At 41.9% G+C, this 14638-nt stretch overlaps 1 protein-coding gene across 1 annotated transcript in view; it reads right to left on the bottom strand.

Annotated features, from left to right (window-relative positions):
• Nucleotides 1–14638, bottom strand: part of PDIA5 (protein disulfide isomerase family A member 5) — a 102256-nt gene that overhangs the window by 5459 nt on the left and 82159 nt on the right. The window contains exon 15 of the mRNA XM_054209011.1: nucleotides 7754–7824. Coding sequence (XP_054064986.1) covers nucleotides 7754–7824 — 71 coding nt within the window. The remainder of the gene's footprint in view (nucleotides 1–7753; nucleotides 7825–14638) is intronic.

Raw genomic sequence — 14638 nt, forward strand, 5'->3', positions numbered from 1 at the left:
TGAGGAAGCGCAACCTCGCGGCCCCAGAGCATCCCTTCAGGCTAACCCTAGTTTAGACTATTTGACATTTGAAACCTGAATCTGTGAAGTACTAAGGAGGGGCTGCCCTCAACATTTCTGATAAGGAAACAAACCACAATTCATAAGCTTCCACTTAAAACTGCCGAGCCCTCTGCTGTGATTTCGCACTGACGGTTCCCGCGAGTGGCACTTCTTGCTCTGAAAGTACAGGCTTGCCTTCACAGCCCCGTTACGTGCTTTGCTGAAGAGCAAGCAGGTTTAAGTACAAGCTATGTAAAAAACCCAAACAAATTAGAGGAACGATGTTTGCAATTGTGGGTTACAATGTACAAGTGCTAATTTCGGAGCAGCCACATCTTAACTTGAAATTTCCGTTCCAGGAGCCTCCTTCAATCAATCTGATCAAAATACCTTTTGCTTGCATGACTTTAGGGTTGCAGTTGAACTGTTCTTCCGTAATTAAAAGATCACTTAATATTCCACAATGCCCTCCAGTTTCATGGCGACACTGTCAAAACGAGAAAACCTGATCTCATTATCCTAGCAGTAATTAAAGAGAGTGGCAAAGCCAACTTCAGTTAATTTGCTTGTTTTGTTTTGGCTTTGAAAGCCTGACAAGACAATACTTGGTAAGATCTCACTTGAGCCTATCTGCCAATGGAAAGCACTATATAAAGTGAGCAGCGTTCTTACCTTAATTACTTGGTTTCTGTTTCCCTATTTTAAACATTAATAAGGCCATTACAGAAACAGGGCTCTTGAGCTGTTAAAAACAGGTATGATCACACTTTTTTTTTTTTCCCCTTTTTGTAAACAGAAAGACTCCTACTCATTCAGGGCCAGTTAAAATGAAAGGTTAGGAATAATACACTGTAAAGGAGTTTCATCTAAGTATTTATGCCTTCCTGACCTTAGCAGCCAGCCAAAATTTAGAGCCCTGTTGGCTACTTTTGTGTAAAGGAAAGCTTACAATGGGGACAAACATTTATTTCATGTCACGGTATTAATGTAGGAAGAATAGAGGAGGTCCTGGTTCCCTAAAACCAGGAAGAATAAATAAAACTGTTTTTTTCTCACTGCTCTAAATATCACGCAGGGAGAAATTACGGCCAGAAAGAGGGGAGGGTATATGTGCACTCATCCAGATCTTAGTAGCTAGCCTGATGCATGAAACTTTTGTGACTGATGACCCGTCTGTTCTTAGATAGTGTCTTGGAGATTAGGAAAAGTACACTGGATGGAAGAGAAGCCCTCTTTATCTGTACCTCTCTGGAAACATCTAGATTGGCTTTGGTTGGAGCAGAGAGCCCTATTTCACTTAAAAAGGCTTTTGTGGGAATAGCCCCCAGTGAGGAGAGGGCATGGAGGAACGCAATGCTATAAGCTACTGTTAACCTTGTTAAAGCACATCTTCATTTGTTGCCTCAAAACAGATGACTGATGGAGGTGGCTTCTGAAAGGAATGCTTAGTAGTCAGCTTGAGATGCAGCTCTCCTCTACAGAACGTGGAAGTCTAAGCTGCGCATTTGTTGTGCACTGAATTAATTCACAAAGATCCTGGTCTAAGTCTGGCTGCAACAGTCACGTTAGCCTAACGCTATGCCTAATCTAACAGGTCGAATGATGAGGGACGTGTATATCTGGAGTAGCGTCTGGAGGATATGCCCATGGTCTGTCATTCTCTAAAATGCTCCTGATGCAAGCTCCCACACAGCCCCCCGGACTCGTCGCCGCTCCTGCAAATGTCATTTTGAGCCCAGCTCTTCAGAACATACATTCCCGTTCAGTTATTTTTACAGCCAGTGAGAGAAGAGAAATGGCAATTTTCAAAAGCCTTGTAACTCATACAGACCCAAGAAAAATTTCATAGACCGGCATCTAATTCCCAAGACTGTATCTGAGGCTGCATTTCAAATGCCGGCTGCCAACAGTAGCTGAGTAAGAGTACTTAGGAGAGCTTGAGTGATTACTTCAGAGTGGAAATGTTAAGGCAGCCTAAATATAGAGCTTGCTACCATCTCTATGCACTCATTACCATAGCATCACAGTCCTAATTGTCTTGCCTGTCTCACAGCGGAAGATCAAATATAGCGCACTGCAAAAAGAGAAAAGTAATGCTGAAAAACACTTGTAGCAAAACACGCTTCCGGACTGAGGACCAATTCCAATCTCAGTTCTGTCAACTTCACACAGCTGAACTCCGAGACGTACCAGAATTTCAGCAAACAGCACCAATGCCCTTTGGTTTGTTCTGTTTGTGTTACCATGGGCTGTGAATATTAACCTCCATTTTTGGTAGAGGAGTCTCCTACACTAGTTCCCAGTTAGGGTGAATCACTCCATGACTATACTGAAAGGCTGCACATAAAACGCAGCAGCCCACAAAAAGAAAAGCTTTGCTTGAGTCCTGGCTCAAGTTAGCGGTGATATATTGCAGAGAGGTTTTCCTCTCACTCTCAGTCTTCTTATCAATGATTGTTTTTTCTGCATCATTAAAGAAGAAAAATGAGTCAGGAAATATAACAATCAAAAAAGACTCTACCAAAATCTGGTTAAAGCTTTCTGGAGAATACTGCTCTCAGAAATGATCTTCATATTCAACTTCCAGCAAGAGGCTACATGAAGTTTACTGGAAAGCATAGGTTAGCAAGACCTATATATATGCTTTGCCTTGTAAAAACACTAACTTTATTCAACCAGAAATTTCAGACAGATTAAGCATAAGACATCCCTGAAACGTATCCAGAAGCCAAGACATAATCTCTCATTAATTCCCTCTCATTAAGAGGGAAAAAACCCTTTAAAAATCTGTGAGAGCAAGAATCTCTCCACTCTAGAAAAACCCAGAGTAACAGCTTTCAGAAGACAAGATTGATTTTATGGAGATTTTGACTGTTAGGGCTAAAATTTAATTTCTTGAGCTTTTCTAACTTTCCTATAACTGGGGGGAAAAATCCACTGAAAAAACATTATAGGAAGAAAAAAACCTTAAGTGCTATATCTGTGCTGCCTTACATATTGACAATACATCATTATATACAAGTTCCCTCTCCGGAGGCAATGCCGTTGAGGTTTATCACCATCCTGTTCAGAAGCTGTAGCAAGGATAGAATAGTTATCAAATGAAAAGACAGTCAATCAGAGACTGTGGACCCCAGAGGAAGTTCCTTGGAGCACATCCAGCCTTCCTGATGTTATTGGTAGTTCCTCACGACTACTATTCAGCTTATAATAATTAATAATACCAGGTTAGTATGCATAATAATAATGCATAAAAATTAATACCAAATTAGTATGCATGTCTCCTTTATTCCATAGTTGGTCTACTTTAACACAACTCTAACAACATCTGGGATGTGAAAATATCTTTATCTTAAAAGGGAAGTCCCACAACAATGTTTCATGGTTTTACCAAAGAAGTGTGAGCTTAACTACGGAGTTGCAAAGTTAACTCCACACGGCATTAGAATGTGAGCAATGTATGACCAGCTCTGAAGAGCTCTTAAAAAAGGAAATAGAGCACGGCATATTGTTCAGATGAAGTGGTCTGATGGTGAACGCTGACCTATTGCAAAAATCAGAACTTTTCATTTAGGTGCTTAAATAGAAGTGGAGCTATGCTGAAAGTGTGACCATTGATCTCCATGGGGCTCAACTGTAACAAAAGGATGATGCCTTATTTTTTACTGCTTAAGTTTTAGAAGGGAAAAGAAGTACTTACAGTATCATCTAATCATACATCAAGAATCACAGTTCCCTTCCAACAGAATTATGAAACAACTTTTTGCTCTAGAAGGATCTTGCAGGTAAGGAACACAATTACATCCAGCGGTTCAAACAGACGTGCAGAAAATTGAAAGTGGGATCCCTTGACCTTCCACGTAACTCCTCCTTTCTATTCTTAAACCTCTTTCACTTTAACAGTTTGTCTCTCAGTCACCATATGATGATATAGTAAAAATATCCCTGCAATCCTAGTTGCTCTCCTGTTAAAATATGTACTGCCATACACTGGTTTATTGATTCAAGGAAATAAATCTCTGCTGGAGCTAATATTGACTTTTGTTATGAAAATGGAAGTGAATAACTGAATATTGATTTGAGAGAGGAATGATATATGATAAGCTCAAAAAAAAATTAAAATAAAAGTAAAATTGCAGCATGAAAAAGAATGCTTCCAAACAACATTTTTAAGGTATAGTCAATTCCAGACAACAATTACCTGATTATTAGAAAAAAAGTCTGTTGTTGCCAAATGTCTTAAAAGCACCTAGGAATAAGAGAGATGTGCATTCTTCTCTATGATTACTCCATAGGTTTCTGTTTATATTAGCTGTTCTGGATCCTAACGGCAGTTACGAGCTGTTCTGCTAAAGCTTGTTTCAATTCAGCTACTGTTCTCAACGTGAGAGGCTTTGCAAATGGAAGATTCATTATTAGCTGCCCCGATGTGCCACAGCAGCATTACCATAGCTGCAATTCATCAGCTGTTCTCGAAGCAGGCATATTTGCAAAGGGAAGATCCATTAGCAGGCACCATGACGTACAGCACTAACATCACCATATTTAATGAGGCTAATTAAAAAGAAATTCAACTCATGCTTTTTAAGCAAATAAGGATCAAATTCTTGGTCAAACTCAGATATTTAGCTCATTTGGATAACTCTGTACAGTGATTTGGTTGGTACCATGATTTTAAACCATGGTTCAAGCCCAGAAACACACCGACAAAGCCAATGCACGATACACCCTGGGGACTCACCAGTGTCACTGCTGACTTGCACCCCCTGGCTACCACCCCAGCCCACCCCATCGGCTGCAACCTCTGCCATGGCTGTTTCTGTACAAGCTCACCAGAACCCAGCTGCAGTGCTCTGCTTTAGTCAGTGCATTTGTGCAGGAATAGTCTTCTGTTAAAATGGAGAAGACTAGTCAAACACCAGCCCCCTGGGGGGAGTTCCAGAGATTTGTTACTGAGAGGCCTTGAGGAGTCAAGAGCTTTCCTTCAGCAATTCCAAGCTGGAGCATCACAAATCAGTTCCTTCAAGCTGAACTTTAGGATCAGCCAAAAGGCAGAATGCAGATTTTTTTTGAAGATTTAGCTGGTGCCCTTTCAAGAGTCTCTGGAGTAGCTAGTGAACACGCCTTCCTGCTCTTCAATCTGTTCAGCAAAGTGACAATCCTCACATTTGCATTTTCTGACGTACACTGGTCATTGCCAAAACTCAAGCTGTGGAGCACAGGCCAAAGGCAGCTGCGTGCAAAGGCCACGATGCTTCAAGGCAAGAATGCTTCAGATAGCTTTTTTTTTTTTTCCCCTCATTTTTCTTCTTTTTAAATAACTGAAAGCAATATGCTAACTGCTTCGCTAAAGTAGCCTCTCCACTGATCTGGTCTTACTGGCACTGAATTTCTCCAGGTAGATGGAGAGATGCGGAGGCTCCGGTTTAGGGGTTACACCCAGAGCAGTGTTTTGCAATAGCCACACCACTGCCCCAGGCGAGCGTGCAGGCTCCGCATTTCTGCTCAAACCACCAGCAGTGATGTGGCCAACAAGAACTGACATTCGGGGCCGATGTTCCGAGCATTGTGTTTTTGAACTCTGACTCCAGCAGTGCAGATGATGAAAAAGTACACGGCATTACACACCACCCCGGGGCGGGGAGGTGTCTTCTGCGCCAAAATCACCCCCTTGGAGCAAATCCGCAGAGCCAGAGACACGTATTTAACAGCTTCAAGCTCTGCTCATCTTCAAAATTCCAATGTAAAGACTCAAAGTCTCCCAAAGGATACCTTTTAAGATACCATTTATAACAAATCCAAGGCTGGAATGTTTTTGATTGTTCTTTGGCTTCTGCAGAATTAAATGTTTAATTAAAGGACCACCCCTATTGAAGATACAGTATAAATGCTACCATACTCTGTTAAAGCGAAAAAACCTTTCTCCGGGGGCTGGGGAGGAAGGGGGGGGGGGGGGGGCGGGGAGGACAGACATTACTACAGATTAACAATGAAAATTAGTAATCTTTCCCTGTTTTTGAAAGTAATACTTCTTCCCTCTTAAGCAGCAATTTTACAGAAGTTTAAAACCATACAGAACTATGCATTAGCCAAAGTTCGAGGGCTCGGCCCAGTTTGAAACACGGTAATGTTCCCAGCGCTGCTTGTGGGAACAGGCATATGCCCTTCTGAAGTCTTAAACAGGTTTATTTTCTTTTCCACAAGGGCACAAACTGGCAGCAAGAAGCATCTTGGCAGATTATGGCTACACACAATTAAATAGGGCTCCCCGATAATCAATCCCTGGCACTTTCACAAGTCACCAGGGTGGAATAACATCATTTTCCCTAACTGCTCACACCTCTCTGAAACTGTACCAGCCTTAATAATCCCTACTGGCTCTCCTGTTTCAACTCATTACATTTTACACCTCCCCACTTCAGCCTTAAACTGAAGTCAAGAGTTGCAACCGTCAATCACTGCTCTGCTCTTGGAGTCCTTTCATAACCAGCAGTCTGAACTGAAAGCTGCACAACCCTGCATTTACCACCACCACCACGTCCCGTGAACTGCGCCATGATTCTGATTGCTTGTTAATACATCCTGGGGCTCTAATAAGCAAGTCTCACATTGTTTTGTACATTTGCTTCATCTCCTCTGAGTGAAATTTTAATGAGTTTAGGAAAGAGAGGTTTCACTGGGAACTACCAGAAAAGTGGAAAAACAAGGATAATTTTCTCAGAGATCTGAGCACACAGATTTCCAGCAGTAAGAGAACTGAAAGCTGCACGCCTCTAAACCGTCTGTGTGCCAGAGGGCATAAGTGATGGACTTCTAATTTTATGCAGTCAGTGATACAGAATGATTTGTTTCTTGTCAATCTGATGCATCGTCTGTGAGCTACAGAAAAGACAAGAGGAAAAGAAAAAAGAACACCACAGAAATTCTTCCCTTCTGGTAGCAGGCAAATTAATAGGGGCGTAACTGTTTCAAAATTACCTCTTCTAATTAAATTGCCAAATCTTTTCCATGCCACACCTAAACACGAAGCAATTGTGAAGTCAGAACAAATTTGGAGATCAGAATGAAATACAGTTTACTCAAAGATAATAAGCAGGTTTCTGACTAGTCATCTGGTTAAAGCCAGTAGCTCAGGTGAGTTTTTTTAAATCCCAGATATGCACAGACTCAGTTAAAAAGGTTCGGCTGATGCAAGGAAATTAACTGGTGTGCTTCAGCCATCAGATGTATTTTCAAGGCGGAAGCACGAGGGTCCTAGAAGGGCCCAACATCCCGGCCTCAAGTCAGCCAACTTACAGAAATATATTATATTTATGCTATATTTATGCCTCAACCTACGATTGAGGTCTTCAGGACTGTCACACAACTTGTGGTTTCTCCACACGCGCCCCACTTATGGCTGACAAAAGCTGAAGGGGAATGGAGATGTCGTAAATTAACTTTTATTAATCTTCCAATGAGAAAGAATGTGTTTTGCTTCCCAGAAAAGAACTCTTCCACAAAGAATTACAAAGAAAAGACAACAAGTAGTAGAAAACAGAGTAACTCAGTTTGACCAAAACCATACAATGCCTAAGATGCGGATACATTTCTATTAGCATAACAGCAATTTCATCTACAAGCCTAACACCCGATCAATAAGCAAAGCCTGTAAAGTACAAGTGGTAGAAAACGTTCTTAAGTATCCCTGAAATTATTAACAGCAAGTTACCTTTCGATCTTCTTTAAAGACTTCAGCAGCGGTTGTAAAATGCGGAATGGCATTTTTACAGTGTGGGCACCCTGTTTGACATGGGAAGAAAGAAACGGCATAAACATTAGTTGTAAATAAGATACTGGGACAAACTCAAGACACAAGGTGAACTAATGGAAAATTTGTATTGAAAGTAATTCTAGCCAAGGTTCTTCAGTTCTGGGAAGAGCAGGACAAGGCATCTGTAGACCATGTGTCAGCTACATGAACTTAAGCACACCTTTAAAATCCCTCTCACTTCAAGCAGTTTAAGTGTATACTTTTAGTTCAGTGACATCCCACAGAGGGACCACGGTGCAGGGGACTTTGCTCTACCGCCTGTCCCATAAGAGCACTGACAGATCACCAGCCACAAACCAACGAAATGTTTCCCTGCTGCTGCACCTCCTCATGGGCATTACCACGTGGGTTATTACTGCTGTTGCTTCAGAAACAAGCTGCGTTTGGTCACAGGAATTAAGATGGCGCAGTTGTGGACAGGAGACTGGAATTTGGAACGGAAGTCACCGGATGAAAAACTCCAAGTTGAAGACCAAGGGGAGTGTTTAGAAGAGTTTGGCAACTGTCTGCATTAAGGCTAAGCCATCGGGATCACAAGGGAGGGGAAGACGAGCAAGTCCAACGGGCCACACATCTTTCACGTATGGAGAGCAGATGTCCAGTCCTGGGTTAGGCTGGCTGCTGCTGGCCTTCCTGGAGACCTTCCTCCCGTCCACCACAAAACAGGCAGCCCCAGAAGAGTTTTACAGATGCAGCACACAAGAACCCCACAGCTTTGTGTGGGAGACGGGCCGACACTGTTTGTTACCACCACAGCACTGAACAAAAGGCCAGTTCATCGCTCCCTTAAACATGCACTAAATTCAGTCAAACATTTTAGAAGCAGCCACAGAAGGGGAACAAGAACTGATCTCTTGATTCAAGATTCAGATGTGGGCGCTTTTAATTCAGAAGTAACGTTTATTGTCTGGGATTAATCTAAACTGCTCTCAAAATATCAATACTAAGTAAGGCTTTGAAGAGGAATGTACCTGCCTACTTTTTTCAAACATAGCATAAAGAGGTTTTTCCTAAGCAAAGACTCAGGAGACTATTTTTTGCTTAGATGCCAGGAAAAAAGGAAGAGACACACTTCTGTCAATCCTGTAAAACGCTAGCAAAGGCAAAAGAGTTCATCCCACTATTATTTCTGGATAGGAACAGAACAGAGCACAGATGAGTTGCTCACAGGCTCCAATTACAGCTTATGCTACTGCTGTTCATCATTGTAAAATACTGGTAAACAAGTGGCTGCGTTACTTCTAAGTCAGTACTGAACAAATGCCCTCTTAGGAGGCTTGCAGCCACCCTCTCATAAACTGTACTCACTCTTTTAGCTGACAAGAAAAACCCGTATCTGTGCATAAATACTGCACGCTCCTTTTCACAAAGGAAAAGCTGCACACCCCTTTCATCTTCACCAAAAGGCAATTTCATTGCTTACATGCACAGCTTTGAATTTTTTTTTTCTTTCTTCAGAATGGGATTTTGAAAGCACTGCAATGACAGACACATGTCTAAATACAAGGAGAATCTACGCAGTAACTAACAATACCGAAAAGTCAAGGGGATGTTTCCTGGGAAACTGAGGCACTTCTGCAAATCCATCTTAATGGCTTTAAACTCTTTACGCAGCATAATGGCAGTCTATCTTGATGGCAGCCGTGTTCCACAGGGCGACAGGCAGGTCCTCTACAGCTTATGAACTATTAACTTTGTTGAGCAGTTTGGTATTTGCCTGGGAGAAAAAGGTCAAGAGAAGGAGGAGGCGGTGATGGCGGCCAGGGCTCCAGGCTGCTCGCGTGTCCACCAGCCCACTTCGATGACCCATTTTCTTTCTCACCACTTGCCTGTCCTGTCTGCCTGATACTGAAACGCCTTCAGGTCGGGCCTGTCTCTTGACGAATTTTAGATAATGTCCTGTACTGTGGGGTGACTGCCTCGGTTGACTTGTTAACGCTGTTCTACACAAATAAATCAGAACTGGTGACATCATCTAAAAAGAATTCCAGAGACAAGAAATGAGAAAAATCAGGCACCCCTAGAACAAGAACACTTGTTCTAGTCCACATGCTTACACGCTGTAGTTTACTCGAAAGCACTTCCAACTCTTGAACCAAAACATAAAGGCTCCTAAAACACTTAAACCTTCCAGGTTCCCCTTTCTGCTTATGATCTTGAGCTTAAAATTTAGATTTCACCAAACAGTAACTTTCAGACCCTCAACAAAAGATATTTCAAGAGAAATACGAGACTTCATGGCTTCTTTTTCCCCTCTAACACCTTTATGATACATCAGTCGATGTGTTTCCCACCTCGCAGATGCTGGGCATTCAGTAAAGCCTCTCTCCAAGACCCCACTAAAGTAGCAGCACGTAAGAGCTCTCCATAAGCCACGCTCTTCACGAAAACCAGAACATGATTCAACAAATGACAAGCATATTCTTTCAGACACAGAAAAGTCCAATGATTATTAAAAATGCAAGCTGCCATTTTACAGGGCCCAGTAGATGGCTGGTAAGAAAAGAGCTGTTTAGCTGATAACGACTCAGAGAAGCACCAGTGATGTCCCTTCCAACCCAGCGAGACACTGCTGCACATGCTGCTGCACTGCGTTCTATAGGTGGCATTGAGAAGGCATGGTGGCATGGTTCTCAGAAAAGATGCACATCTTGTAAGGCCAAAAGAGAGCATCCGATTATCTAGACTGTTATGGAATTTTGGAAAAGACAGGCAAAATCAAACATGCTTTGAGGTTACGGTCAACAACAGCACACAGAGGAGTGCCATGTAATCCAAAACAATGGGCAGAGGAACTTAAGCCCACAGCTTTTATTTCCTCTTCTTTGTGACCTCATCTTTTCACTCCAATACTAAATGACAAAAAGTTACCTTCATTTACTGATCTGAAGCTCCATCCCTCCTCCCCTCAATTCTCTCTTGGCCCAACCTCCTTTCTTTACTGCACTGTGCTTGCAAAACTAAAACACAACCATATGGCTTTTGGCAGAGCTGACTCCAAGTCCAGTAGGCATTTTGTTAGCCTTGGACATCCATCCATGGAACAGACGTGAACGCTGTGCTGAATTCCCAAGGAGTTTCAAGGAGTCACCGAAAAAGGGGAAGGAGCACATCATATGGAATAGCAGAACTTCATCTGTTACAACTTAGAAGGATTGCCAAATGCAGCAAACACTTGGAAGTCACCCAACCCAGTCATTCTATTTAAAGCACACATGCCAAAAAAAATAAAAGCAGAGGTTGATGTCTTCATTTTGACAGACGGAAAACTTGTTCTCCCCATTCCCTCTTCACACCCACTATCACATGTTTATTTTAAGTGTTAACACTATCTTCCAGATTGGAAAGTGCAAAGAAAGGAAATGTACTGAGCACTTTACATGAGGATAGGAAGTGTGCAGGCTCCATACAAAGGATTTTCCAGATGGGCTGCAATGGAAAGAGATTAAACTAGTGGCATCTGAAGCTGCGGGTAAGGTGTCAAGAACCAAAAGGTCCTGCCCCCTTCTCAGTAGTATTTATAGGACAGTAAGTTACTATGGACTAAAGAAGTGGGAAGATTCATTCTATTTCATTTCAATAGAAAAATCTGGGTAGTATGGTAGGCGCACAGACTTCCTACAAAGCCAAGAGGTGGACTTTCAATTGAGCAGCATTGGAAGCAGCGCTTCTGGGAGCAGAGCCTTCTAACGTAGGTGCAGGGCTTTGCTTTACCAATCTGGTTTCTTTGTTTTTACATCATTGTCAAATTTGATCTTAACAAGGTTAACAGCAGATGTGAACTGAACAGTAATTTCCTGTCCCTGACTTGAGAAATCTGAAAGAAATCTGCTCCTGGAACATCCAGCCTTTCCACAGGATCCCAGCACTGGCGCTCAAAACCTCTAATCACTTCTGCAAATCTTGAGCTAACTTCATTTCCCAATGCAGAAACACACTGGCACCACCTGGCAGGAAAGCAAGAGAGCTTGACGTCTGATCCGCGTGCGGTAGCATGTGTTAAGGCCACTCTCCGTTCACAATCAGCAAACGATACACCTTTATTACAGCTCTGGCCAGACATCCTCACCTCTCCGTGCTCGGAATTTTGCACTTCAGAGGCCCCCCCATGCAGCCCGGGGTGGTATCTGCTCTGCCTGACCGCTGAAGCCTGCCAGTGCCAGGGTACCAGGGCTGCCTGCTTAAACCACAAGTCTGTGGATCCATATGGTAACACATCTGCAATACAGGAGTTTTAAGCTCGCTTTGCCTTTGCACTACAAATTTAAAGTTTTACAGGAACCCAGTATTCTCTACGGAGTTTTTCACATTGCGAAGTTGGTAAGGGCTGGGAAAGCACACTAGAGAACAGTCACGGCAGGCACCGTCACATTCCTCACCTTGAAAACCAAGTAGTTCTCAACTGATCCAGTACCTGAAAAATATGGTTTCCGTGGGTAAAAAATTCAAGAGGAATGGCTGATGAACAACAGACGAGGGAAATCAAGCAAGCAGGCTTCATTCAGACCCATTAGCACTGAGGGGCTGGAGAGGGAGTCAGATTAAATCTCCTCTAATTAGAGAGGCATTTAAAGGAAAGATAGTGGGTCTTTTGGGAGATGAAGTGATGGAAAATATATAGCCCAGCTTATTTCCTGTGGACTGAATTTACTGATAGCAGGAACAACTGCATGGTACAGCGTCTTCTCTGGGTGTCTTTGAGGAAAGAACCAACAAAGCTGGCTTTGATTTGGGCACAGAAAGGTGTGGAAGAGGCCAGCACAGAAGCTGGATTCATCCTCATGGAAACACAGGTTTAAGGATTCTGAAGAATTTCTGAAGAAATAAAGAAATGAAGAAATAAAGAAGAAATAAAGGTTGAGCTAGATGTGGTTTCCAATGGAATGCCACAAAAAGTTTGAATACAGGATGTAAAACGAAGATATCACATAGGGAAATAGAAAAACTTCCTAAGTGCTCATATCACTTTGCAAACTGCCTTTTTTTTTTTTTTTTTAAAAACAAAGATCAGACTGAGGAAAAAACAATACAAACCCATTTGTCTAGTAAGGTAAGAAAGACACAAAACTGATATTAAAAACCAAGTGCACGTTGCCCCAAACATAAGAGTAATCAAGCATACATTGTGGTAACAATTCAATAAATCCACAGAAATATCATCCTCTATTCAGAACTGTAAACATTTCCCATGATTGCAGGGTCCCAAGGGATGCAGAAGGGATACAAAGAGGATTTCAAAGCCACGGAACAATCAAGTGAATAACTTACTTATCTTTATTACATTCACATGGAGAATTTTTCATTGGACAGAGTTTCTTTTTTTAACCAAGTGAATTGTTTAGAGATGATAGCAAGTCAAAAGAAAAACGTAGAGATTCTTAAAACTCCAGTGTACAAAAGTAATAGAACCAGATGGCAATTATAAAGATGTCTCCAGAGTAGTGCATGAAATAGATGCACCCTGTTGGACAACAGTCACCTTATTACGTTTAAAATAAAATTATGTGAAATTTTCAGAATTGCCCAAAGGAATCAAATTCTCTTTCCAAAAGACACAGGTTTCTACTTGCTTAAATATGAAAAATGTCCTGTAAGTTACTTCATGCTTTGTTTAATTTGAAACTACAAAGCCCGGTGATATAATATAACCTCTCTACAGCTGAAAAGTACAAGGTTAATTCAGTTTTCTTAGAGGAGTGGAAGCTGTATTAGCATAGCACATAGAAGAAAGGTGAAGCTGTTTTTAATGAATATAAATCAAAAGCTAACAATTTGTATAAAATAGATAAAGGAAGCAAATGGACATCAAAGCAGTATCTACAGTCAGCAGAGGTAATAATGATGTTTAAGTATAGAAGGGGCTTTAAATGTATTAGAAGCAAAAGAAATCCAAACAATATAGCTTTGAAAGAAAATGATGGAGTTGTCAAAAGGAAATTCACTGAATATATAAATGAAAATATTAAGTGGGTGTGGAGAGGGCCTCTATGTCTGGCACCTCCAAAACGCTGTTTGCACTTCTGGGTCAACAGATGAAGAATGAGTTCAAACTGGAGGGGGCTCAGAAGACCCACAAGAAAAATAACAGGACTGGAAGGCACGTTTCATGGCAAAGGGAGTCAGGAAGCTCTGTGTGCCAATAGCTTAACTCCAAAGATTAAGAAGTGCTAGAAATCAAAAAGAGTCAGTCTAGTTTTCATTCTAACAAGCTATCCAAGCTGGGTGCCAAAGGCTAAGTAACCTCCAGAGCCGGCTGAGAGCTGAAGCCCGTCAAATTCAGGCAGGGAATTCACACTCCCCATCACTAGTCATTTTTAGTCTGAAAGGAAACTGTTTTCTAAAAAAGATGCTTTCACACAGTGGTTCTCCACCCTGTCCTTGACTCCCATCGCTGAGCTGATGCTTCCACAGAGGTGATACGGTTTCGCTGTCCTTGTATCGTCTCCTGAGCAGCTGGGGGCTGCATCGTGCCAGCCCCATGGGTCAGGCGAGGACAGCCCCCACTGACCCTAACGTCAGCTTCCCAACCGAAGTGGCTCTATGTGCAGATCAGGCATTTTGACTTCAGAAAGCGCTACCTGATACTTTTTGCCCACTGCTAATACAGAATGATGTATAACCCCTCCCATGTTTTTTCTGTGTGTGCTTTTAGCATCTTGTACATAATAAAATCCAGTAAGTAATGTAACAAAGTGGCGTGCATGTATTTTATGTGAGATTTTTCAAAGAGAGACTTTAAACATGCATATATTGTAATGTTGTAGGCTGTTTCCATATCAAATA

The sequence above is a fragment of the Rissa tridactyla genome, chromosome 7 (genome assembly GCF_028500815.1).
Source record: "Rissa tridactyla isolate bRisTri1 chromosome 7, bRisTri1.patW.cur.20221130, whole genome shotgun sequence".
Lineage (NCBI taxonomy): Eukaryota > Metazoa > Chordata > Aves > Charadriiformes > Laridae > Rissa > Rissa tridactyla.